The sequence below is a fragment of the Ascidiella aspersa genome, chromosome 8 (assembly GCF_963924565.1).
Source record: "Ascidiella aspersa chromosome 8, kaAscAspe10.2, whole genome shotgun sequence".
NCBI lineage: Eukaryota > Metazoa > Chordata > Ascidiacea > Phlebobranchia > Ascidiidae > Ascidiella > Ascidiella aspersa.
The window spans coordinates 10,882,429-10,909,393 of record NC_139454.1 but is presented as its reverse complement, the minus strand read 5'-3'; the positions used below and the strand labels follow the sequence as shown (position 1 = coordinate 10,909,393).

General features: G+C 35.8%; 2 protein-coding genes across 2 annotated transcripts; both read left to right on the top strand.

Annotated features, from left to right (window-relative positions):
• Positions 1 to 539: 539 nt before the first annotated feature.
• LOC146136070 (sodium/iodide cotransporter-like) lies at positions 540 to 11,468 on the top strand. Its single transcript, XM_083396149.1, has 13 exons — positions 540 to 588; positions 759 to 862; positions 1,116 to 1,304; positions 2,534 to 2,599; positions 4,409 to 4,528; positions 4,939 to 5,093; positions 5,334 to 5,471; positions 6,918 to 7,136; positions 8,046 to 8,158; positions 8,387 to 8,544; positions 10,090 to 10,304; positions 10,408 to 10,520; positions 11,242 to 11,468. Exons 1-13 carry the CDS (start codon positions 540 to 542, stop codon positions 11,466 to 11,468), a joined length of 1,866 nt encoding a protein of 621 aa, XP_083252275.1.
• Positions 11,469 to 17,466: 5,998 nt separating this feature from the next.
• LOC146136069 (sodium/iodide cotransporter-like) lies at positions 17,467 to 26,780 on the top strand. The gene is made up of 13 exons (XM_083396148.1): positions 17,467 to 17,515; positions 17,846 to 17,949; positions 19,049 to 19,237; positions 19,710 to 19,757; positions 20,154 to 20,291; positions 20,702 to 20,856; positions 21,915 to 22,052; positions 22,325 to 22,543; positions 22,666 to 22,778; positions 24,950 to 25,107; positions 25,629 to 25,834; positions 26,238 to 26,350; positions 26,569 to 26,780. The coding sequence occupies exons 1-13, from the start codon at positions 17,467 to 17,469 to the stop codon at positions 26,778 to 26,780; spliced, it is 1,842 nt and encodes a 613-aa protein (XP_083252274.1).
• Positions 26,781 to 26,965: the final 185 nt, after the last annotated feature.

Below are 26,965 nucleotides of genomic sequence, written 5' to 3'. Positions count from 1 at the left end.
ATCTCTAATTAAGATCTTCAAATTTTGTTTAACATCAATTTTTGGCATAATTGGTGGCAATCGCAAAATGTATCCAACGATAGAATAATGGAGTCTTATAAATAGCAAAATATTAAACCTTTTTATATTTTTATCGCTACGTGGGTCGGTGTGTGCAGATGTGTGTCTGCGGCTCAGTAGATCATTAAATGCAAAATGTTGCGTTATACTACTTAAACACTTGTTTATGTAAAAATAAAAATCAACCATGTCTAAAACAAAAGCATATATCGCAAAACAATTTTCCTGACACCAACTTTCACCTGGGAAAAAATAGTTTAGGTGTATACATTGCCCTTGAAAAGTTGTCCGTAAAATATTGCTTACCGCAGCTCTTCCAATAAACCTGTCTAACATAACCGCAGATCTGAGTGCGGTCTTGGCTTTCGTACATAAGACGCCTCCGTTGCTAAATAAAGTCTTATTTGCGCCAGCGACCCCTTATAATTATATACAGTAATAGAGATTGATTTACAGTAAATATATTTTTTCAAAGCAAAATGTCGGAACCGACATATTTCGGAACAGTTGATTTGGTGGTTTTCATCGGTGAGAAAAGTTAATTTAATGTAAATTTTTGTATACTTCAAAGAAATTACCCAATTAGTAATCTATCGTTGACTTTTGACAATTGGTAACCTAGCGTTGAACCTAAATTTTTAATATTTTTTTGCTTGATGTTATATAATAGTAGTTACAAATTCGGTGTTCCGTTGCAGGATTGTTGTGCATTTCTCTTTTCGTGGGATTCTATTATGCAATCACCGATCGAATGAAGAAAACAACGGAGAATTATTATTTTGGAAATCGAGCAATGTCGCCAGTAAATTGTTTGATTTTTAACCACTACAATACTGATAATCTTGTAAAAAAGTGTTTTCTACAGTAAGATTACACACACTAAAACTTGCTAGGATATCCTTGATCTTATACATGTGTCATTTGTGTCACCCATCTTTTAAACGTAAGGGCTACATTATGCCTACCGAACAATATAAAGGGCACGCATGACGACGTCTATGCTTTTAAACCTATAACAGCCGAGTGAGCTAATATTCTGTTAATTTTGTTATTAGATTCCAGTGGGGCTGTCGATTTCGGTTTCATTTATATCAGCCCTTACTGTGATTGGTTTTCCAACTGAAGCGTACGGCTATGGGACGGCAACATTATGGTACTGCATTTCTGGAATTATCGGCAACGTCATTTTGTGCGTTTATTATGTACCGCTGATACATAGGCTCGGACTTTCTTCAATTTACGAGGTAAGCATGTTTCTAATTATTTCAAAAGTGTAACATTTTGAAACTTTCATGGCATTTTAAATAAACAGTTACACTCTCAACCTATATAGCATTTGATTACAGTATCCTCGATAAACTGTATCGAAAAAACGTATGTGAAACCCTTTTTGGCAATAAATAGACATGGTTTGAATGTAGCATCGGTCACAGGTTGTTGTTTGTTTTGTATGGACATATAGTGGCGTTACTATTGTTATAAAATATTAATTTAAACAAACATTCGGCATTAATTAGTGATTTTCTCTGTTATTTTTACTACTATTATTTTTAGCTGTCATAAAAGCACTTAGGACATCTCACCACTAGTGTGTTTCTTAAGGTGCAAAATGGTCGGGCTCTGCTAAAATCACGTGGGCAAAGATTCATTGAAATTTTTTAAGTAGAGAATCTATCAATTCAAAGAGAACAATTTTGTTGATGTTATGACCGTGCTGTGCAAATTAATAATGTTTATGGCGCAAAATACATTTATCAAGATTTCAGTTTGATAAATTTTGAATTGGAGAAGCCAATAATCAGCATATCTTCATTCACAAATTAAGTGTTGCCCAATGGAATTGAACCCATAACCATACATCGAATTGACTATGTTGGTTGTGTAGCTCTGAAAAGCGAAAGCCCTAACAGCATACTTGATTGTCCGAGAACGAATTAGTTAGTCACGTTTATGTGAATTCTTTAAAGCAGTGTTTTTTCACTGGTGAGTGGTTTATCTAAGGGTAAATAATTTTTTGCAAGGGTGAACCAACAAGTGTCTATCATAAGCATGTAGAGTTGTTACCGGTCTAATCGGTGTTACACTAAAAAGTTAAAGAAATATTGCTTTGAATAATGTAAACATTATCTCCACTGGGCAACGAAAGTACTACTACATAACTACATTTTGCGGATACCCTTGAAAGATAATCATCTATTACAAGAAGACAAATTCATTGTCGTTCATGAACTCTAAGTTAAGAAGCCTTGTTATAAGATATAAAAGTGAGATTGAGGCCCGTTTTAAGCACCATTAACTTTGGTGCATTAAAATATTTTTTCTTACAAAACAGCGTAAAATAATGTATCCAACGGAGTATTATCATTATCGATTCAAGGGTAAAAAAGGTCGAATAGATTATTTAAATTTCCCCAAATTTGTCGAGACATTGTTAGATAAATTTGCCTTATCTAAGAATGATTGTACTTTTTAGTTTCTGGAAATCCGTTTTTGCCGAAAAGTTCGTGCTGTGGAATCGGTGATCGTCAATCTTAAAATTGTGAGTTCTATGTTTCAACTATTTTATAACAGTGTTTCTTAAGTAGGGTTCGATCGAGCCCCAGGGGCTTAAAGAAACTGTTTCAAGATGCGAAACGTCCTCTGAAATATTATCAAACTACCTTCTTAAAGGTATTATTTTCCGTCCTAAAATTAGTTGTCATCAGAAACAATAAATAAAATCAAATATCTTAAAGTGACCGTAGGTATACGGTACTTTTAATATTGTCTTGTGCAATTAAGGGCTCGATTCTTACACTTGGTAACCAAAAACACAATAGTCGCATTCATACATAATATTTTACGAATATGTAGTAGCAATAAATATAATAATCTTTGTTTGTAACTAAGTAAAAATTTGGAGTTCACTAAGCTTGCAGAATGAGGCAAGGTTCGGTAGGTTAGCAAAATTTAAGAACCATTGTTCTAGAAAACCAAGATATATTTCCGCATACCCGTCTTTTTTCTAAAGAGGTATAAACCATTTTATGCGTCCTGAATTTTGTGCCGGCATATAATAGCACTAGCAATCCTAGGACTTATTCCTAAATAACCAAACCAACGTGCGTTAATTGCTAAATAAAGATAGATGCCAAAAACTTTTATTTGTGATCAACTCTATTGTACAAGGGTGATTACAAAAATTATTTTTTCTTTAGAAACCAATCTAATTTCGTCAGAATTAATCATTTCTCCAATGTTAGCTAGGACACAATTTATCAACGTGTTTCTAAAAATATAGCGTTGTTTACTTCCTATAACCGGCAACATCTTCCAAGTAATTTAATTGGTCTAATATCCACCATGTGCAAGGATGTCCCATAATATCGGATCGGAGTCGATACCCGATGCAGAGTGTTAGTATAGGTACTCATCCGATACTAGATCATTGGTACCGGTGCAGATCAGATACTAAATTGATATATCAATTTCGGCCATGGTTTTTGATCTAACACAGTGATTTTACCTTGAAAGGTAAAATTATCAGAAAATAATATGTTAAAAACAGATTAGGAACTAAACTTATCTTCACTAAAGCAAATAATGGCCCAACAATCTGACCAAGTAATACCTGGCCAAAATAGCAAAATAATGCCTTCGAATGTTTGAATTTCATCTGCTTTTTTTCATCTGGATTGGAGCATGTAAACGTCATTTGGTATGGGTCGGATCGTGATATGTCCAAAATATCGGGTCTTGGTATCGGAATAAAATATCAGGTATCAGACGTCACAAATCGTGTGTTGTCAAAATGATTATGTTCGTGATCGTGAAAACTATGTTTAAATCGGGAAAACAATAAAAACTCAAATAAATTCAGGCGTTTGTTTCGCACCTTTTTATCATTCCTTTGTGCGACTATAAAGTGTATATAAACGGGTGTAACTGATGTGGCCTTTATATCACTGATGATGGCATGAGCATTTGCCGAAACGTTTGAAAATATAGCATGTCGCTTTTAACGTCTATTTGGGCCGTTATTTTCACCATTAAACTTATGAACAGATCCGTATATAGTGTTCCAAAATTCAGGCGTAATATATTACCTGTATGTGGAAAGCGAGACTGTTGTTTACAACGTTAGGCTATACTTGCTTAATGTATTGGTTTTAGACATAAGTATAAAACAAAAATTGCTGTACACAATTACACACTTGCAATATATAAATTTAGATGTTATACTTCAGTGGGGTAACTGCAACAAAATACCTTTTTTATCATCGCTATAAAATGGAAGTTGTTGTTTTGGGTTGTTTTAGATTAAACAAAAACAATTCAAAAAATATAACGGGTACATTTTTATGAACAGGTGTTTTACTTGGGAATGGCAACTTATCTTCCCGCCCTCGCCTTAAACGCGGTAACTCCCTTGAGCTTAAAACTCAACATCGTCCTTACTTCTGTGCTCTGCACAGTTTACACGACCCTGGTAAGCGTTGATAAAAGTCACACAAAAGTTATATTAATTTTTATTTTATCTACCTCCCAGTGCTGAACGACCTTATTTAAGTACAATTATCAAGTCACTATTTTGAAATGACTTAACTTGGCTTAGGCATATCGGGACAACTGCTTAACTTAAGTAAAGTGGGTAAATGACCTGGCTTACAGGCTTGAAAGATTTAGGCAAATTACGACTTAAATTTAACAGCTTTAATTGAATGCATTTAAGTAAAAGTGGGTTATTTACGTTAATCTATCAATTACATTATTTCAACTTAAAACTTGCATTTGGTTTATTTTTAATGTTAACTGTGCGATATATTGCTCAGAATTGTACGTGATCAAAGTGATGCCTGATTAATTCATTTCACATTTTCGCAATTCTATCTCTTTCAGGGCGGCATGAAGGCCGTGATATGGACAGACACGGTGCAAGCTTTTATAATGTTGGTCGGTATGTTGGCTGTCGTGGTGAAGGGCTTCATTGAAGTCGGTGGTTTTGGGAACGTATTGGCTGCTCTTGAAAGAGGCAACAGAAACACAGCAATGAAGTAAGTGAAATGCATAACTGATAAACAATAATAAAAAACACTATTCAAGTTTTGACAGAAAACCAGAGGTGATTATATGAAATGTAAAAGAAAAACTTGAACACACTCGCTTTCTGACAATATGTTTTTTAGTTTATAACCTATTGAACGATCTTATATTTTAAGCAAGATTAATCGTACTTTGTTGGTTGTGCGAAGTACAGTAAATTTATTTTTTCAATTGTTTTCGCTTATGTATAGCTTGTCACTGGACCCCACCTATCCATATACGTTATGGTCTGTTGTAATCGGTCAAGGAATAGCCTGGGCATCGTTGGGATCAAACCAGGCCATCAGCCAACGTTACTTGACGTGTAAATCACCAAGAGATGCAAGGATGTAAGTTTACTTGATGTGGTAATCTTTGTATATGGCCGTATTTGTCTAATTCTAATTAGAGGAATCAGGTGGCACTGTATAAAGACAAATTGTATTTGATTCTCGACAAGCTTTCGCACAACCGTGCTTCATCAGGTCAAAGTATAGATATACTTTTGTCTTTATACAGTGCCACCTGATTCCTCTATTTTGATGTAGTAAGACTCCGTAAGATTTCCCGAGTACCGAGTTTTACGTGTTTTTTTCGCTGAAGCAAGTTCGTAACTTACTGTGTTTTAACAAGTTCATGTTTACGGGGAAAGGCGAAAAACATGGCTGTACAGTCTGATGCGGACACGGCACTCACGGAAGCCGAAACATTTGCTAGAGTCCGACTCAGGATTCGGTTCTCGACCTTATTTTTTTGCCGGAGTCGAATTTGGAAGATCACATGTTAACCGCGGGCCTGGGTTTATAAAAGACCAGGGGTCGGCAACCTACGGCCCGCGGGAATCAGACACTAGTCGATTTCACATACTTTTTTTTTTTTTTTTTTTTTTTTTACTACGTAAGTGCATAAAGTTTTCGCGCTTCGCGCGAATGATCATTTCGCGTCTTGTTTGTTTTGATGCTGTCTCTTGAAATATAGACCAGGTCTTCTTTACCGTTGCGAAGGGTGCCAAGTGCGTCGCGGAAAAACGGAAAACGTATTGTACAATATTGGACATATATTTTTGATTTTCAGCAATGTAATAAAAACTTGCAAAAAATTTAAAAGAAATACCCGTAGACCAAAAAATATTGCGCTCGCTCTGCTCGTCAGGTGTGCCTTGACTTAAAAAGGTTAACAAATACTGAGCTAGAGTAACTTCAAATGTTATCGCTTTCCCTCAAAGTAGTTTTATTACACTTTCATTAATAGTATGGATGACGATGTGTGAACTCGAATTTTAAACCAAACTGTTTTTTTTTCGCTTTGCGTCAACACTTTATAACTGCCTCCTTAAATACACGTTTTTAAGTGCAAAAACAATCCGAGCCCTGCCTGATTAACAGTTCTAACATATTAATAACACAATTTTTAGTTATCATTTTGTGCCGCCCGCGGAGACCTTTCTGATTTTGGTTTTGGCCCGCGACCAGAAAAAGGTTTCCGACCCCTGTAATAGACCCACTGCGCTAGTTTATTGTTTAACAGTATGCCAGTAAGAGGACTTCTATCTGCAGTGTAATTTTAGGAAGGACAATCTGGCTTAAACTATTTGTAGCTGTTTTTACTTAAGTTTTTGGATGAACAAAGCGCCACAGATCGCAAATAGAATTGGTTGTTTCAACAACGCGGTACATATGCAAACTGGGTTCACAAATCAGCGCTACAAAGCAACTAAGTTTCCATTCTTCTCCAAAATACAATAAAATTTTGTTAGATTTAGCGCTAGGCTCATCTTTGTTTCAACTCATCGGCAGAGCGTCCTTGGTATCTATGGTCCCATCCTGCATATTCTTACTTATGGCGTCGATATGTGGCTGTGTGATGTTCGCTTACTTCGAGGGCTGCGACCCGCTCAAGGCGGGAAAAATAACTAAAGCCGACCAGTTGATGCCTTATATGGCAGTACTGGTTTTCCACAACATGCCAGGGATGGCCGGACTTTTTGTGTCGGCCGCATTCAGCGCAACTTTAAGGTGAGAAGAAATAAATTAGTTGACAAGGTTAAAACGGGCTACGGGAAAACACTATGTCCAACCGATTACTTATAAGATGTCCAGGAAAACAAGCGTTTTGCTCAATGATAACATTTACGACTCAAGTATGTTTGTTTTTCGATGTTTGTTTCATAGTCTTGAGGGTGTTTTTACGTAGGATTAAAATGCGATTTATTAAGGAATATTTCAGTACGAATTTGCGCCACACGATACGTCCAAGGAAAAAACATTTTCCGCCCCGTCTGATATAAACCCAATCGAAAACCCGCTCAATTTTGAAATCCCGTTTAAAGTTAAAAAAAAACGCGATTGTAGTACACCAAGCTCAGAGAAGCTGTTGTCAAGTCGCGTAAAACAGCATATGAAGATTTAAGGTGATCAAAAAAGTTATTAATATTAGGTTAGGATATAGATATTGTGAAAATTCTAAAAAAATTAATGGTAAAAATAGAAATATTTTGTGAGTTTTGTTGCTTGAGTCATAGATAAGTGCCCGACAGTACTTTAACAAAACAAATGTTAATTCACGATCCTTAAAAAACATATTTAGTTAAAAATAAAACACTCTTTTACACTGTAAGCAATACAAGGCTTGGCGTTTCGTTAGCCCCATAAATCACGCAATCAGCATTTATTAGCATTAATAATCTAATTTAGTTTTATATTGTTCAGTAATCAACACGTATCGCTGTTCCTTTTTCTTTGACGATAATACTTTTTGCAGCTAACAATCATTAGGTTAACTACGTTTTTGTTAAAACAAAACAGGCACGTGACCACTTGAGCCAATGCTTCACATTTTAAATAGAAAAACAAGTCGCCGCTCACAATAGTCTTATTAACGACGTGACCCTACAATTGTTACATTTCGTTTTTTGTTACGTGAAGCACCGTATCATCCGGAATCAACGCGTCGGGAGCGCTTGTTCTGCAGGATTTCATTATTCCTTGGCGACCAAAAATGTCAGAGTTGACAAGACTATCAATCAGCAAGGGACTTGGTAAGGGAATTACTTTTTTGGGTTGGAAGGGGGGCTAAGGTAAGCCGGAATGAGAGTTGATTAAATAAGCGCAAATATAAGTAATACAAATAAAAGAATGCAACTATTTGTCAATAACTAGGACAACGAGTTCCAATCTTAATGGGATATAACACAATCCACGAAGGAACTTTTTAATTTTAATTTTCAAGAACATAATCGCCCGATAACCAATTGTGTTCGTTTCAGTGCTATTCTGCGGAATTCTAGTGATGACTTGGGCTCTTTGCATCGAATATATAAATTCGACAATCATACAGCTGAGTTTCACCATATTCGGATCCGTAGGGGGTCCCTTGTTCGGTGTATTTACCCTGGGCTTATTCCTTCCCTGGTGTAACACTACGGTAAGATCGAAATGTATTGTCTAACTCTACGTGGAAATGAGTAGAACTGTAAACACTGATTAAAAATCTGGAAAGAAAAATCCTATAGCTACATGATGTAAGCTTGGTCGACTACAAAAAATCAACAGAAACAAGCAATAAGGCTACTCGTTTTAGTTTTTAAAATCCCTGGAAATTATATTGTCCGTTACCAACAAAAATCCTCCAATATCTGTCCGACTGCATAAAAACATCAACCCAAAAATAAACACGATCAAGAGAGAAAAATTGCAAGCGCGTGACAGAGGTGTAAGGAAAATAAACCTCTTCAGAATAACTTTGGAATACGAACGCCCTGAAATGAATCATATTACCACGTAACATATATTTCAAGGTGTATCTTCAAAATTAAAAAAACATTGGTGGCAGTTTGCTGAACAGTGCGCTCGAACACGAAAAGCGTTAAAGTAATCAAACGAAAAAAGTGTCTAATCTCAAGCAAAAAAGCACTGTTTATCTGATATTTTGAAACCAGGCATTGGTTGCTCTGTAACCTTTTAGTAGCTTGCTCATGAATCCTATTGACGTGACCTATACATTTCCAATAGTTGTATTAACTGTAAACAGTGGTTTAAGGCTTGATGAAAAAAGAGTCAGTAGTCAATATAGTATTTTTTTCAAAAGCATTTAGCGTAAAACCGGGCTTGATTTCGGACACTTGGCATGAATTACCGCGAGAAACATGGTATTTGGGGAACACACATTTAGACCTAAAAAGCAACAATACCTAAAGCAGAAAAATCTATAAAACCAAAGGATTAAGACCAACGACATAATACAGCCAAGTAATATCCAGTACTGCATAAGATCAAAATCGTCTGAATAAGACCTAAATCTGTCTGAATAAGGCCTAAATTCATCGGAATAAGTCCTAAATTCACCGGAATAAGTCTCAAATTAATCGGAATAAGGCCTAAATGGCCAAAATAACGCCCGAACCTGTCGGTAGAGGGTATGGGACGATCGGGGGCCATTGATCTGCCATCAGCCGTTTTGGTGACTATTTTGACGCCCTAGTCTGACCGGCGCCGTCAGGGCTGTGCTGTTTTGGCACCGGATTTTTGGTCCTGTTGGGTGTTATTGGTGAGTAATTGGTGGGTTAGAAAATGGGTTAGTGTTGAAATTGTTAGGGGAGTTAGTTATGTACTTAGGGGTGGGGTTTGGGGGTAGTTAAAGTGTTGTTTAGGCCTGACCTTTTAGGTCTTATTCCGACGAATTTAGGACTTATTCCGATTTAGATGGTACTAATACCATTACCTATTAGTCCTATTTTGGCCTTATTCCGAATAGTGTTTTATTCGGACGTTGGTGTTGTTCTTATCTCGGTCTTATGCCGGAGTCTGCTCTTTGTTCACATTACTCAGTAGGTAAAAAAGTGTATTAGAAGTACAAATGACTCGAGGAAAGGTCATATTGAAAAACTGTGATTAAATCATATATAAAAACTATTAACACATTGATTTAAGCTTCGAAACACTGACAATTTCTCTATCTTCTTTATCAAAGGGTGCCATGGTCGGCCAATTCGTGGGCACGACGTTCACGCTGTGGGTAGGAGTAACCGCCTTAATATACGGAAAACCCAAGGACCGCTATTCCTTCTTACCCACTACAACAGACCAATGCGATATAGCCTATCAACCAAACGCAACAACAACAGCCACATGGGAACACAGCAGCACACTTTACAACGCAAGCACGGTGTCTTATACCACGGAAAGGTATTTACGGCAATTCTGGCTATCCTGTCTCTATAAGAAAATATTTATTTATTTTATGATTTGAAAATTGAATTATCAACTTGTGTTGTTTTTACTTTGTCAGCGAGACTACAAGCAGTGAAGTTGGTGGCCTATTTGCCATTTCACATCTCTACTACACGTTGATGGCCCTAATTGTGACTGTAACCGTTGCAATGGTCGTGTCCTTCATTACAGGTAGCTGTATGCGATAGTTAACACAATATTTTTTTAGACTCTCCTGGCTTGGTCAAAGTCAGTCATTATTAAGTTCAAGTCATTTTAAAAAATTTCGCCCCAAAAGAAGGCATCATCAATCTCTTATTCAAACAAGTTGAATAAGGGACTGGTGATGCATTATAAAGACTGATGATGCCTTCTCCCATTTGAAGCTATTTTCGAAATTTTACGTGTAAGGGCCAGATCATTTTACACATTCAGTTTGCGAGAATCAACACGTTCGAATTAAATCATGTAAAATTAAAGCCCCATTTCTAAAAGGATAGCCTACTATTGATACAAGGGTATTAAAAAACTTTGAGATGATTAGCAGGACCGGACCCGGAGTGTAGGTTTTTTAGGGGGGTACCAGGCCATGACTCCAAACAATACATTGTCCTATTCGTATTATCTGATGCAAATTGTTTTATCCTATTTTTAAGCATGTCTTTCGCCGTTTTAGGGAAATTATTTCGTTTGAAGTCGGTGTGCACATCATGATATGTTGCGTTATGTGAACTCATAAACCTTAAAAAGTGCAAATTCGGCCAAATTATTTTATAAATGCCTTTTTCTGTTTTGCCCATTGACTGTGACTGTAGAAATTAAGGTTTGCTGTTTAACAAATCGCATTACTTGTTTTATTTTGTTTACCAACTAGAATTAATCCGTTATTCAGCCTAACGTATTTCCATTCTAGGCCCAAACGATCCTGCCAAGTCTGATCCAAAGCTTTTCTTGCCATTGTTCGACAACAAGATTCTTCCGAAAAAAGTTCGAAAATTTTTCCGTTTCGGAGTTCCGCCTCTTAGCAAGGTTTCAATTGACAAGGAAAAGACAAAAGAAGAAGAAAAGTGCAAAGATTATGATCTTTGTTCAACAGAGAGTGCGCCGTTAAATGAAGAAAATTCGACGGAAAGTTCATAAACTTGAGCTGCTGTTAACTGTCATTGTATCAATGCATGATAAAAAATGTTAACTCTTCTTAACTCTTTTAGAGGCGAATAGAACTCTGTTCAATTGTTTAATGTGTAAATTTAGCTGCAACGAGCTATTTCCAATGGTAAGAAAGACCACAATGTATAAACCTAAGAATTTTTGTATTAAGTGTTATAGCACAAATATATCCTTAAAAAGAAAGAAAACTCAAAATATATTTCATTAACTGGTTTCATCTACAATAACTAGACGAAATACCCGGCGTTGCCCAGGTTAAATAGAATATTTACCAGTTATTATAACTAGTTCAAAGTTAATTACACCACAACAATCACCATAATGTACGAAGCCTACCTGAATTTTGTCTGGTTAAACAAAATGAAACAATCCAACATAATGTGGACTTGCGTGGCTCTAAAGATTTAATTCTTGGTGTCCGTAAATTGCCATTCATTTTTGCATTTTGTTAAAACAGTGTAAAATTTACGTATAAAAAGCAGTTTTATGTCTGAAATAGGTCACTAATGGAAAGGCGCGAACGCGCTCTGATCATTTAATTACTAATCACGTGTTACCAGCATTGTATAATGTTCTTCCTGGAGCCACATGTTATAGCCGATAATTTAAAAAATGTATTTAACATTAAACTAAATTGCAACGTTATGTGTTTTTTTAAAATGGAGCTACTAAACACACAACCTTGGCTAAAGATGTCTCGCATATTTTACGTAACGAAAACCCGTGACATAGGTCGATCAAAAATTACTAACAAACGTAAAAAGTCGTAGCACGGTAGCACCAATTGTTCAAATTGCGCGAAATTCAAGCAAATACGTAATCCCGGTAGGTAGCATACTGCATCCAACGAATAAAAAGTCCCGTTTGGAAAGTAAATTTGTTAGTGTTCAAACCGCTGCAATAAACGCGATATTTTGCAAACTCAGTCCAAATGTTGCGTAGTTTATACTCGGTTAGGGTTGCTGTACGTTGTCTGTGTAAGCGTCCTAATGCCTCATAAAAGAATGTTAAGGAAAACGCTACAATAAACGCAATATTTTGCGAACTTAGGCTCCATTTACCTTTTGCAACATGAAATTTTATTTTTACCAAGGCAATGTACTTGACATGATTTTTACACTCACGCAGGTTATTGCCCTATAAATGAGAAGTCGCACGCGCGCCCTTCAGTTTTAACATGCAAACAAACTACAATGCTGCTTGATGTATTTGAAATAGTACGACTAAGTGACTATATCACAGGTCACTTGGCTAAGCATGTCACACATCTTTTAAGTAACGAAACCCCGTATCATTTACCAATTGGGAATAACTCTCAGATGTAAAACCTTAGGTTGTAGCAGCAATTGTTTAGACCTGCTTGATATTTAGGCAAATACGTGATCCCTGTGCTAAACTGCGTCAAACGTGAGAAAAATCCCCATTGAAAATAAAAAAAAATGCTTACTGTTAAACTGCTGCAAAAACGCAATATTTTGCGAACTCTGCCAAGCATTGCGTGGATAAACACATTGTAAGAAGCCATTAGGCTTAGGCCTCACTCACTGACACAATATTGTTGGAAAGGCGAACTATGCCATTGTTAAACTTAAGTCTTTACTTGGGACGTTGCACACGTTCGTTAACATGAATTATAACATGTGATGTGCTTTTTACGTAATTCCGGTACCATACTTCTTCGAACGTAAGTAAAATCTCGCTTGCAACTGCAAATTGGTTACTATTAAAACCGCTGCAAGGGCTAATTACACAACGGCTAAGCACGTCAAACATATTTTAAGTTGAAAGCATCAAAAAATTATTTTTATAAGGGCAATATACCTAATTTGATTTTGTACGTCCACGCGGGTAATTGCGCTTAAAAAAAGTTGTGCGCGGTTACGCTAAGAGGTTAACGATTTGTCGCGCGCGCGCCCGGGGAGAAGCGAGCACACGACGGGGAGTCGCCGCTCCTTTTGTTGGTCGACGACGACGTTGCTCTGCCAGCGACAGACCGGGCGAACATCTTACAGACAGACATCTCACAAATCTTCTCTTTTATATATATTGTGATAGACCGTGTGATTTGCGTATACGCAAAATTGTGATGCAAGTTTGTCGTTCAAAATATTTTTTCTGACCTTTTAGATTGGAGTGACACAATATTTGTTAAGGATTTAAAAATGCTACAACCTGCTAATCATTACAGTTTCTGCGTTGCCTATAAGGCTGGATTCATACTTTATGGCCTTTCACCTTTAAGAAGTTTACTCTCAAGGACATATTTGAGGTAGTGGCAGCCATGAGTTTGCTTTGCGACAGTATTTCTATTTTATTCTGCCAATAAACTTTTGGTTTGGAATTGTAAAATTTAGATGTAAGAATTTGGACTACAATTTTAGCGTGATTCATAGATCTCGACATTAAGCCGGATAAAAAAATTAAAAAACTTCTTTTTAGGTCTTCTTATAATTATTTTGCTACCAGTTTATTGAGTTTGTTGCTAACTGTTTTTGTTTTTTTTGCATCCATCTGGAATGTACTTATAACATTTTAATGGCATAGGCTACTTGCTAAAATTATCCATGCTTTCCGATACAACAAAATTTCATTATTACAAGAAGAAAATAATTTTACTGTCACCGCTTCGGTAAATCAAGGTCCTCAAATTATTTATAGCAGAGAACCCAACTTTATACATTCAAACCTTAGTTGTTTCCAATTTTGGTTCACAAAAATAAACAAGACTCACCAACAAAGAAACGTGACTTTTGTTTGGTCACATCTTCTCTAAATGGCCAATTAAGAACAAACTCCCATAAAAAATAAACAATCGATATGATATTCAAAGATTTTGATGATTTTAAACCAGGGCAAATATATATAGTCTGATGTTATTAAGCGATTGGTGTGGTAGGTATACGCTAACGCGTTTAGATATTGTGGGTTATAACGTGTTCCGACGTTACTAGTTTTATCTAAATGGCCTGTTTACATGTTTTTAAAAATTTTGCAGATTTTATATTGTTTACAAACAAAAACCTATTTTGACTGCTTGTTGAACACAACAAGGATGTAGTATTATTCGGTGCGTTTACATGGGTATCGTGTAAAAATGTTTTAAAAATTAAGGTCGTAATATTTTTTTTATTTAACTTTTTTCAATTAAACGAATCGACATTCCGAAATTACATTTGGAAAAATGTTACGACTGAAACGATTTTTGAAGAAGGTTTCAACGTATTTAGATTGTGGTCTAAATGTGCTGACACACGAGCGTATCCCATGTCTTTATTGATATTTTGACGAGTCATCGTAGCCTACGTCACTGAAATTGTTGCTTGCCTAGTTGCATGTAGCAAGCCATTTTAGGTTACCAAAATCGCTTAGGCTTATGAGAAAATTCGGGTCAAAACTATCAAACTTTTTTTTAAATCAACTAACGATGAGCACAATTTTCTAAAAAATCCTTTAATTGGGCCGGTACACTTCGCAAATCAGTTGTACGATGCAGTTTTTAAGAACGTCATTACAAGGTCAAATTGAAATGGACCAGCTAGGGCGTTTTTTTTTTCGGAACATTAAAAGGACCAATTGTTGTCTGGACAAGCCTATTAAAGCGTTCTTTGACTTAAAAATTAACCTCCATCGCTGGCCTACACCACAAAAGCTACAACACAAAGATATTAATTATCGATTCACGCAAAGCACGTACAAATCACTGTAACAGAAAAAAATTTGACCGTTATTGCTTTTTGAAAAGTGTAGGCGTAGGCTTTTGGTCTTGTAGAAGAATTTATCTAGTATAACAAATGGGCTAGAACAAAAAAGAAAAACAGTTTAAGAAATCAAATGCATTTACGAAGTTAAAAATCAACAAAAAATTGTGGGGTACATTGCTTTTACCACCTGGATCCGACCCTTACACCAGCGAAAAATCTCCGAAGACATTGCATAAATTAAAACGCCTTTTATCCACTAAATTAAAATATTCTATACAATGTATTGCTGCCAGGTTATACCTTTGTGATCATTGGCTAGTTTGTGTTGCATTTAGGAAGATAAGTCTATGAAGTGTTCGGCGTTACAGCCCTGTCGCAATCTCCAGGTTATAGCGCTGTCAGATCGGCAAACAGAAATTCCACCAGACGAACAGGCTTGCTGCCACTTTGTTGACAATCGTTTAACTCGTGTTCCGACACTGCCTTATCGCGTAGTGACGCCATACCAACACCACTAATCGCAATTTGGGCCAGCGTCAGTGTTTAATCCGATGTATAACATAACCCACTTCTTCCGATTACAGGGGTTCAAACGCACAGGGCTTGAAACCAGTATTTCAGAGCAACTTTTGCATACTATACATTCTGTTAAAAATAAAACACATAGTTTTTGGTTGTACAGCTGCGACCAAAATCGCCTAAATCGCAACAATTATTGCATTTTACATTGAAAAATGAAATAATTTTACGACCAGTAGGAAATTTCGGTTTTTATTTAGTTCGATATAATAGACCTAGTAAATCACCAAGAAACATTTTCATTTTCAGCTTTGTTTAATGTATGTGTTTGTTTCGGTTGAAGTAAGAGAACATGGACACCAAACTAAGTTAATAAAACATTTCGTGGGCGAAATTACCTCGCAAAAACGAGGCTTAGGTTAGAGTAGCAGGTCGTAAATCAGTGTGTGCCGTGCAACAGTTCTCAGTGACGGACACAAAACATAAAAACTGTAATTGCCGGCCATATTAATGTTATGGGAAGTAAATTTAGTGAATTTTATACCTATCGATGTGCGACAATATCTCGTATACGTGGCACGTTCGCAATTCGTAAGACAAAAGCACGCAAAATATGAATAAACCACTAAGGATGCCTGTTCACATCCTAAATAATGCGGAAGGTCGTGCACAGACCTGGCCAACTAAAACATGTTTTAGTTGCCTATTCCACAAAATAGACCGATATGTTGGTAAATCTGTTTCTAGTGGATTGCTATAGCTCCCCAATTTTTATATTTCCGTTTATGCCAAATATGGTTTCCCAACGGCGTTTTTCAGTTTTACGTCCGGAACAAAGTTTCAGTGATCAGGTAAATTTTCGGCCTGAAAAGTGACAAACTTGTTTTACTATTGTTGCTACCCATTCCGACGGGAAAAAATGTGAATTTATCAAATTTAATTGTAAATTGACTAAAAGTAATTTTTATTCGAATATTTATATAACTTAGTTTTTTGTGTATTCGGTGTTTTTATTCGAACTAATTACGAAAATCTGAAAAATCAGTCTCCACTAAAACGTTTTTCAAGCTCAAAGTGAACAAAGAACAAATAAGACAGTAGCATTAATAAAGCCAATTCTATTAAACGTGTCTTCGTATTGCATCTGCAATTTTCGTAAATTTTGGAAATCTTGCTGAGAAACAATGTCAATAAATTTAACAATAAAAAAACACTCCAGTTGGGAACCGATCCAAATCAAACGTCGACTCGGTTAAGAAACACTAACTTATACGTTAGGATGTTGATTTCAAATTTCATCTTACAGCACCAGCTAAGAATGATACATAATAACAAAAAGTATTCTATACGTCTTGAATGGAAATTGCCTAATATGTTTTACTCACGAGTTTTAAAATGTTTTTCTCTGCAATGATTTTATGATTTTGTGACTTATAAAATTTGAAGTTATTTTGTTAGTTCAAAGTCCGCCTGAAAAGCGAACTATTAAATATTTTGAAGTTTGCGGCTGTTTTGGGGTAACGCATAATTCTGTTTGAGAATGTAATCAACAAACAAACTGTTTGTTTGCCAAATCGCTGCAAAATGGAGCTGTCCGCATCTCTGCTAATAAAGATTTACAGAACGAACTTTATTGCCCTTTCTCTTAAAGACACCGGCGTTGCCCAGTAAACGATCATTCTGGCCAGTGCAACCTCAGACGTACAGAAGCAAAAGTTAAAAAGGGTAATTTTTAGTGCAAAGTAAAAATGTCAGAATCAGAGTATTTCGGGGTGGTTGATTTGGTGGTTTTCATTGGTAAGTTTAAAGCATGTATTTTGTATTTTAAATTAATGTCGTCGTGGATTTACAGAACGAATGAATTTGTTTTTATTTGGAAAAACACTTTTTTTGGTATAAACTAATTGCTTTACTTTTATAATTGAAACATTGTATAACTTCGTGTTTTTAACAAAAGCGGAAATCACACTTTTCGAACAATGTTATTACAGAATTTATGTTTAATTATTTCGGAGATTTTATGCAAAGTGTCTAGGTTACCTTGATTTCCCAAAACATTACTTATAGTTTGTACATTTTTCTTTTTAGTAATACCCAAGCCCAACTTGATTTATTTTTATGTTTTAGGCTTGCTTTGCGTTTCTCTATTCGTGGGCTTTTATTATGCCATCACAGATCGAATGAAGAAAACTACGGAGAATTACTACTTTGGAAATCGAGCAATGTCGCCGGTAAATAACGTTATTACCTATTAGTCATACATTGTTATCAACATGTTTTGTAGTCACTGAAATTTAATGAAAAATTGTCCATGAAAAGTTGTTTGTTACTCTGTATTTATCGTAAAATCATTAAGAAATCTTAGTCGCTAAACAAATCGTGAAAAAATGTTCTAATATGTTGCAAAATATGGTTTATAGTATTTAAATTAGGAGCTCTTATGAGAAAACATAGAAATTTTCTTAGATATGACATCAAAACATACGTCATAGCAGGTGTGGTCACGGGAGAGAGAAATTTGGGGTTTGCTTTAATATAGTTAATCTGCGAATTACAAACAATCCATTCTTCGATGTTTGTGCAAAGGGCGAGTTTACCAAGATATTCTGCTGATTTTTTAAAGGACCTCTTTAAAAACCTTTTCACAAACAAATCCCCGAGGAGGCATAAACGTCAGATCAGCAAATACCTTTATGAGGCAACCGCCAGAGCAAAATATTTCGCTTTAAACAAAAATAAAGATGCGATCCCTATAGAGCTGAACCAATTTTTAGTTGTTTGTATTTTTACATTTGGCGGATCCTTTTTTGTTTTGCTTAATGGGTCATGGAAATTTAAATGACGTCACAAAGTGAAGTCATTATGTGAGGTAATAAAACAAGTAATATAAGAAACCTCCTGCCTCGGGCATAATCGTTTGACAATAAAACTGGACTTTTTTGTGTTTATTTGGTTAAATTGGTGACTCGACGCATTTTGCGTTGGAGACTTAACGCATTTGCACCATGAAAAAAGATAGCATACTTCTCAAAAAAAATACATTTACCAAGATTAATTTAGTAATTGATTTCTGAGGTATATGCCCATCACCTGCATGGCAAAAAAATAGTAAATAGGCTAGTTTTTTTCGCAGGCAACCTATACTCTATACTTACCCTGCGTTTATTTGTGCAACCGCAAAAGAAATGGAATAACCTGCAAAATCTTGCAACACATAAAGGAACATATTTTCATGAAGACGAGTATGCTTTTAAACCTATAGTAGACGAGTGAGCTAAGTTGAACATTCTGTTATAGGCTACAAATAACTAAGACTAGCTTTGTTATTAGATTCCAGTGGGGCTGTCGATTTCGGTTTCATTTATATCCGCCCTTACTGTGATTGGTTTTCCAACTGAAGCGTACGGCTATGGGACGGCAACATTATGGTACTGCCTTGCCGGAGTTATTGGCAACGCCATTTGCTGCATCTATTACGTACCTTTGATACATAGACTTGGCCTGTCTTCGATTTACGAGGTAAGCTATTATAAGAATAACCCAAGTCGTTTATTTTGTCTCCAGTATTTTTAATTGCTGTAATCCTTTAAGAAATAAATAGGACTAACTTTAATGACAAAAACGTCGAAATTCTTTAGTAATTATCCAAACGTGTGACCCAATACCGAAAATACAGGTGTACAATTCTATTATGATTATATTAAACACACACTCTCTCGTTTACTGCAAGATAAACGAATCAACAGTAAAACTATATCTTGCTGAAACCATGATTTACATTTTTTCAATCACTTAGCGCTAATGACGTTGCCCAAAAAACATGAAACAGTATTAGTTTGTTAAATTGTAAAACACATCAATCTTTAAAAAGTATTTTTTTGTTACTCATTTTGTTTTTACGCGGTGCATTAAGTCAAATATTTCGTATCTTTATATAGCTTGCCAAATATACACGTTTCTATACAAAAACTATTTAATCTTGTGTTTTTAGTATCTGGAAATCCGGTTTAGCAGAAAAGTCCGAGCAGTTGAATCAGTGATCATTAATCTTACAAATGTAAGTATTGTACGCAACAATAATTTACAAAAAAGATTGGTGTCAGTTGCAAGAGTTTCCATTTTCCAGCAAATTGCTAATATTTTTTTGTTTACGGCTGTTCAAAAAAAAAAGAATAGGCTAGCATTGTTTACAAACATGTGCTTGGAGAATGGAGTATATTAATTTATGGATAAATCGCAATTGGAATATATCCAAGAAGTTATATGGTTGGATTGCGCCGAAATACGTTTCCTCTGTGCAGCCGGTTATAAACTATAGTTACTAGAGGTTTAAACAGAATATTTAAATATAATTTAGATGACTTTAAGCTATTTAATCCAACATCTAAATGACCGTGTTTTAAACTGTGTTCGACAAATAGAATTAAAAAACAACAAAACTTTACTACGACAGATCTTTTACATGGGAATGACCACCTATCTACCCGCCCTTGCTCTAAACGCGGTGACTCCATTGAGCTTAAATCTCAACATCGCTCTTACTTCTTTACTCTGCACAGTTTACACGACCCTGGTAAGCGGTTTAAGAAAAAAATAATGATGCATATAACTAAGAATTAATTTATTTAAAACATCAACTGAACTCACTCATTATATAGCCTTAACTTTTCGTTTTCATAAAAAGTGAAAAGTGTTTATTAAAAAGTGATGTTATGATCCTAACAAAGCACACGCAATGTCATATTGAAATGCTAATTCATAAATTGAACAAAATAAGATTATATGGATTGTTTTATGTAATTCATAGGACAACATAACAAGGCAAATATCTAAAAAAAATTTCTAGAAATACATTTTATTATGCCTTTTGGACTTTTATATTGTAAGTAAAGAAAACAATTATGTACGCTATAATACTATACTAACCTAATTTTTAACCAGACTACTTAATCACCTTGCTTTTCCTAATTTTTTTCACACCAGGGCGGCATGAAGGCCGTGATATGGACCGACACTCTGCAAGCTTTTATTATGTTCGGAGGTGTGTTCGCCGCCTTGGTCAAAGGCTTGATTGAAGTCGGTGGTTTTGGTAACGTATGGGCCGCTCTTGAAAGAGGCAACAGAAACACAGCACTGAAGTAAGTGGAACGCTTAATACGTATTATTAGGTTATTTTATTGCAGAGCAATGCTCTGCGGCCGGTGAGCCACGAGACCCTTGTCAGGCGTACTACTGGTATCCTAACTTTACAGCAATGGTTCTTAACCGAGGCGCCGCGGCGCCGTAATGTGTCATTTTTTTTAAGTGTGCCGATAGGTATTTAAAGAATTTTAAGAATCTAATTTTTGCTCAATTGGTAAGCTTCTATACAATTAGAGACTACTATATCAAATGACATTTCCTACATGTTTTAACTTGTTCTGTTGTTCCAGTTCCATTTATAGTAACATAATACCCAACGAAAATTGCAGTCGGGGTGCCGAAATTCTATTTATTATTTTTGAAGGGTGCCGTAAGCCATAAAAGGCTGAATCACACAATCGCGTGTGTTTTTAGTAATTTTAAAAGGTATTAGCGGGTCGCCACTATACATTTATACAACAACAGTTTCCAAGGTGTGTACCAGAAGCGGATAATTATACGCTCAAATGTCAAGTTATGCAAAGCTTTTCATCCATATAATACGGTCGGTTGCTACTGTAGTTTATTTTTATTTAGGTTGGTATAAAGACAATTCCAGCACAAAATACAAATTTAAAATCTCGTTTCCTTATTGGCGTTTAAAAGCCTTCAACAGACATTATCTGCCATAGAATCGAGGGAAGTTCCAAGACAACTTGTTATAAAAAAGTATATCAAAGCTAAGTTATAATTATACTTAAGGAACCTGCATTTGTCGTAAATAAGCCTGATGGCAAAAACTGCATTTTAAATTTTGCGTTATTTGCGCTTTTTAAGACTTTTGCAATAAAAGACGGTACTTTTGTGCCAAACAGTCTTTCCTGATTAAGTCTTAGCATATACTAAAGAAGAAAGCGATTTTTTTTGCATTTACGTAGCTAAAAACATAGATTGCCAAAAGCACAAATCAAACCAACATTTTGACAAACTGCTGAAAAAATATCACATGTCGGCAATAGTTCGCGGACCGTAGTTTAAGAACCACTGCGCTATAGACAATGTTTCTTGTTTACAGTTTTTCACTGGATCCCACGTACCCATATACATTTTGGACAATTTTGATCGGTCAAGGAATCGGCTGGGCTTCGTTGGGAACTAATCAGGCCATCAGTCAACGTTACTTGACGTGCAAATCACCCAAACATGCAAGAATGTAAGCCTATACTAGTTGTGTGCAAAACAATGACAATCAAGAGACTTTTTTATTATCGTGTTGCCATTTCACAAATGTAGAAACTCCATTACAACCATTGCTTGATTAATTTTCTTAATAATTTTTAAATATATTGAAGAACTCTGATTTTCATTGAAAAGTTTTACCTTCCTATAACACATTGGCAGAACATTAATAGACAAGCTGAAACCACTTTTATTGGTTTGTGAAGACATGTCAAATTAAACGTTTAAACCTAAATTAACTTACAGAGCGGCCTTGGTGTCCGTGGTTCCTTCCTGTACGTTTTTTCTAATGTCATCAATGTGCGGCTGCGTGATGTACGCCTACTTCGAGGGCTGTGACCCGCTTAAGGCGGGAAAGATTGAGAAAGCCGACCAACTGATGCCCTACATGGCAGTCAGGGTTTTCCACAACATGCCAGGGATGGCCGGACTTTTTGTGTCAGCCGCATTTAGCGCCACTCTGAGGTAAGTGTTATTTTCACCACGTTAAGTTCGCCAATGCTTCATCCCAGAAGAAAAAAATAATACACTATTCCCTCTTGCAAAAATATGCTATTCGCATCATTAAAGATTTGTTTGTTTTATAGCACGGTTTCGTCCGGAATCAACGCTTCGGGAGCTCTCATTCTACAGGATTTTATCATTCCTTGGCGACCGAATATGTCAGAGATGACAAGACTATCAATTAGCAAGGGACTGGGTAAGCAAATTGAAACCCTTCTCTAAAAGGGAAAATTTTGGCGCTGGTCTAGAATCCTATCACAGTTATTAAATCAACGCACATTGTTGGGGTTAGGGTGCGAGTCAGCGTTTGGATGTGGGTGGGGCAATTATTTTTATATTTATTGTTTAATATAATACTTGATTCACCCTAACGCTAACCCAAATAATGTGCGTTGTGGTAGGATTCTAGACCAGCGCCAAATTTTTTAACATATTTTGCGAATGCTAGAGTTGGGTAGATAATCGCACAAGTATAAATGGTTTAAAAGTCCCCCGGAAACAATGATATAAACTAACAGTTTACCACAAGCTATAAGCCGATCCGTTAAAAAATGAATGAGACGAAGCATAATTCCCAAATGAACCACATGGCCAGTAAATGCAGTATTGTAAAAACAGTCGCCTATAATCAAGATTAGGGTATACTGTACGAGAGGTTCGTAACATCATTTTGTAAAGATCCTGTATGTTGGCCACTTCAGATGTATCATATAGCAAAATTGAAACTGTTTTGTCAATTAAACATCCTTAAAAATTGGTAAAGCTTGCAAGCATTTATTTTTTAAAAGGAAAAACATTTTGCAAATAATTACAAGAACCTGTTGGCCTCAACCAAACATTCATGTGCGCAAATGTGCAACCTTGGCTTTTTATTTGTATTTGGTTTATCAACAAGACTTATGTATCAGTATACTATATAGATGATGTGGCGCAAACATTGTACTATTTCTCGCCTCCAGTATAGAGCAACTGCTGTGACGTTTCAGTAATGTGGGGATTATAAAATATATAAAGTTCACTTCATAAATTCACACATAAAGAAAACGTAAACATGTCTAAATTAGGTTGTCTAGACCAGTGGTCGGCAAACGCCGGTCCGCGGACCGGTCCCGGTCCAAAATTTTGTTTAAACACGAACTGTACGTAAAAACCTGATAAAAAGTCAAAAATAATTAATTGTATTTTTATATTTAAAACACATTCACTTTCGTTTCAATATAGCCTACTACTCCATGGTTGATTGGTATGATAATAAATCTCAATTATAGTATCAATCTCTCGTGAGGTTCAAAACAACTAGTGTGTTGTGGCCATATGAGTTACATAGCACGTTCACAACATCCATATTGCATATTTTTATTACAAAATCTACCTTCTAGTACTTACAATATATCGAAAAATAGGCTAAAATATCACGTGTTTTAATTTTAAGCGTGCTCACCTTAAAGTGCAATAGAATTTCATGCAAACAATGTTTATAAACTATGTCCCATAATGAAATAATTTATTATTTTGATATTTAGGCAGGAAAGGGTTCGAAAAAACGTATGTATATTAATTAGTTTTAGACTTTATAAAAATGACAAAAAAGCTTAACGATTTTTCTGACATCAACCACGTTAAAAAAAGATTTTTGTTTTCAAAAAAGCCATTCTGGCAAGCCATGTACGTATGTCTATCCTATACTTTTCAGGTGTCGGTCTGTGGTTCGTACTTTTTCATAGTGCCCTTTTTTCGTGTTTATATTACGTAGGCTAACTATTGAAAGTGTCGTGTAGGACCTGGAAATGGAATCATACATTATTATATGTTATACAAAAGTGTGACTTCTTTTCAAAGAATGCGTTAAATATCCTTAGTTTGACAAGCTGGTAAGAGTATAGGAATTGGTAATAATGGTATACAAGTGTAGTTTAAGAAAAAAACGTTATGGCCTAAAAGTTTTATTTTTTTCGGGGTTAGAATAAATTGCTTGGCGGGCCGGATGCCGCCCGCGGGTTTCCGTTAGTTTATTAATTCCTAGGTGGGAGCATCTCTTTGCGGCAAAACAAGCATAAAGTTCGCACTGAAAGTTGTAATAAATTCCTTTCCTGAAAATTTGTTGTTTTTTAAGGCCGGTCCGTGACAAATTTTTAGTTTTAAACCGGTCCGCAGTGCCAAAAAGGTTGCCGACCCCTGCTCTAGACTGTTCTGTTTGCCTTATTTGTCAATGTTTTAAGTCCAACTTTTATAAAACAAACAACTGTAGGCAGAAATCATATGGGTTCTTAATGACAATGAGATGAACAAAACATTGCTTCACATGAAATAAATTAACTTTAGTTTTCGATTTGCATAACAATATAACGAATGTTTTTTGTGTCCCAGTACTTACCTTTGGAATTCTTGTGATGGCTTGGTCTCTATGCATAGAGCACATAAATTCGACGGTCATACAGCTGAGTTTCACCATATTCGGATCCATAGGGGGTCCCTTGTTTGGCGTATTCACGTTGGGCCTATTCTTCCCTTGGTGCAACAGCCTGGTAAGCCACTGAAATAGTTTTCTAGCAATTTTTATGAAAGACCGTTATGTACATAACGATGCTCTAGTTTCAAAGTACCCTTCTGACTTCTGTGCTAGCACAAAACTCCGCGCTTGATTGCCTACGCAGCGTTTGTGGGTGCTGTAATTAATCAATCGCGTGATTGCAAGTGTAAACGCTAGACAAATTTCAGGGCGAAAATCGTTTCACACAATATTTAAATCATTTTATCCAATACCCTAATAGAAAAAGTTAAGATTTTTCTTTCACAGTGAAGATGAAATTAATTTTTTTTTTAAGCAGAATATCATCATAAAAAAGTAATTTACTCCTGTACGTAGCGTGCAACTAAATTTGTGTCAGTAAGCAAACTTCGAAATTAGCGTTTTCCAGTTTGTTATTTCTATCCTAGGCTGAGTGGCAATTAAGAATTTAACAAGTTCAGTTAACAAAGGTCTAAGTTTCATAAAAAAATAGCAGAAAATCCAAATACAAGGGTTCATATTTTCTGTCTATTAAAGGGAGCCCTGATCGGTCAGTTCGTGGGCATGGCGTTTATGCTGTGGGTAGGAGCGATTGCCCTAATATACGGAAAACCAAAGGACCGCTATTCCTTCCTACCCACTACAACAGACCAATGCGATGTAGCATATCAACCAAATGCAACAACATGGGAATACAGCACGACACTTATCAACGGAAGTACGGTGGCTTACACTACTGAAAGGTATTGCTAACTTTACCGTAAAAATGTTTATAAAGCGGATAGTGTTTAATGGGTAATTTTTCACACGATGCACTAAAAAGGGATTAACAGATGTCTTTCAAATAAACAACCGACAACTTTACATGGTTGACTCGGTCCAGAAAAAGATGGGCTCGGTAGGCTAAATCAGTCCTGTTTAAGTAATTAGGCAATGCTTAACTTCAAATAGAACAAAACATAACCTAGTTCTTTGAATGAGAAGATTGTTTTAGGATTTCTTCACATTGCAATGTTGTGTTGTTGCAAGACCTTGAAAACGCCATACTTTAACGCTAATCTTTTTTCTGTTTGTTTCAATTGTTAGTGTTTTTTACAGTGACAAAAGTTTATTTTAACAACGATCGTGTGTTTTTTACTCAAACAGTGTAAGTGAAAGCACCGGAGTTAGCGGCCTGTTTGCGGTATCTCATCTCTACTACACAATATTTTCCATGGCTGTGACTATTGTCGTGGGAATAATCGTCTCCTTTATTTCAGGTACAGTTGTGTTGTTGTGTGACAGGTTGTTTCCACAGTGAGAGTTTCTATTGGTATACTCTTCACGAAAGATAATTTGCGTGTTACCGACGTTGAATAACACAAGTTTTACTTCATTAGATGTGATATAAATCAGTCGATCTGATTAATCGTTTGTTTCTGGAAAATACCTCAAGTTTGCTCAAAATCTAATTAATAAATGTAACTGCAATTTTTAGGCCCGAACAGCCCCGCAAAGACCGACCCAAAGCTATTCTTGCCATTTATTGACAACAAACTTCTCCCCCAAAAAGTTCGAACCTTTTTCCGTTTCGGAGTTCCGCCTCTTGCCAAAGTTCATAGTGAAGACGAGAAAATGAAAGACGAAGAAAAATGCCAAGATTACGAACTTTGTCCAAGAGAGGACGCGCTATTGAGTACGGAAAACTAAAAAGAAAATATATAAACTTTAAATTGGCTGCCTTTTACAATGCAGTAGTGAAATTTTTCATCTGTACGTGAACGGTATATGACACAAGTAAACGGCAATCCTCCATTTTACTGACACTGTATAGAGTTACAAACCTTTTTCTATCAGTATAAAAACAAAAGCAAAAATAATTAATGAGTTAATCT

Excerpts from the sequence above, each read along its gene's own strand:
- LOC146136070 (XM_083396149.1), top strand. The coding sequence starts at position 540 with ATGTCGGAACCGACATATTTCGGAACAGTTGATTTGGTGGTTTTCATC. Across the intron at positions 1,305-2,533 it reads GACTTTCTTCAATTTACGAG|TTTCTGGAAATCCGTTTTTG; the intron begins GTAAGCATGTTT and ends TGTACTTTTTAG. Across the intron at positions 5,472-6,917 it reads TCACCAAGAGATGCAAGGAT|AGCGTCCTTGGTATCTATGG; the intron begins GTAAGTTTACTT and ends ACTCATCGGCAG.
- LOC146136069 (XM_083396148.1), top strand. The coding sequence starts at position 17,467 with ATGTCAGAATCAGAGTATTTCGGGGTGGTTGATTTGGTGGTTTTCATT. Across the intron at positions 20,857-21,914 it reads AACAGAAACACAGCACTGAA|TTTTTCACTGGATCCCACGT; the intron begins GTAAGTGGAACG and ends TCTTGTTTACAG. Across the intron at positions 25,108-25,628 it reads TCCCTTGGTGCAACAGCCTG|GGAGCCCTGATCGGTCAGTT; the intron begins GTAAGCCACTGA and ends TGTCTATTAAAG.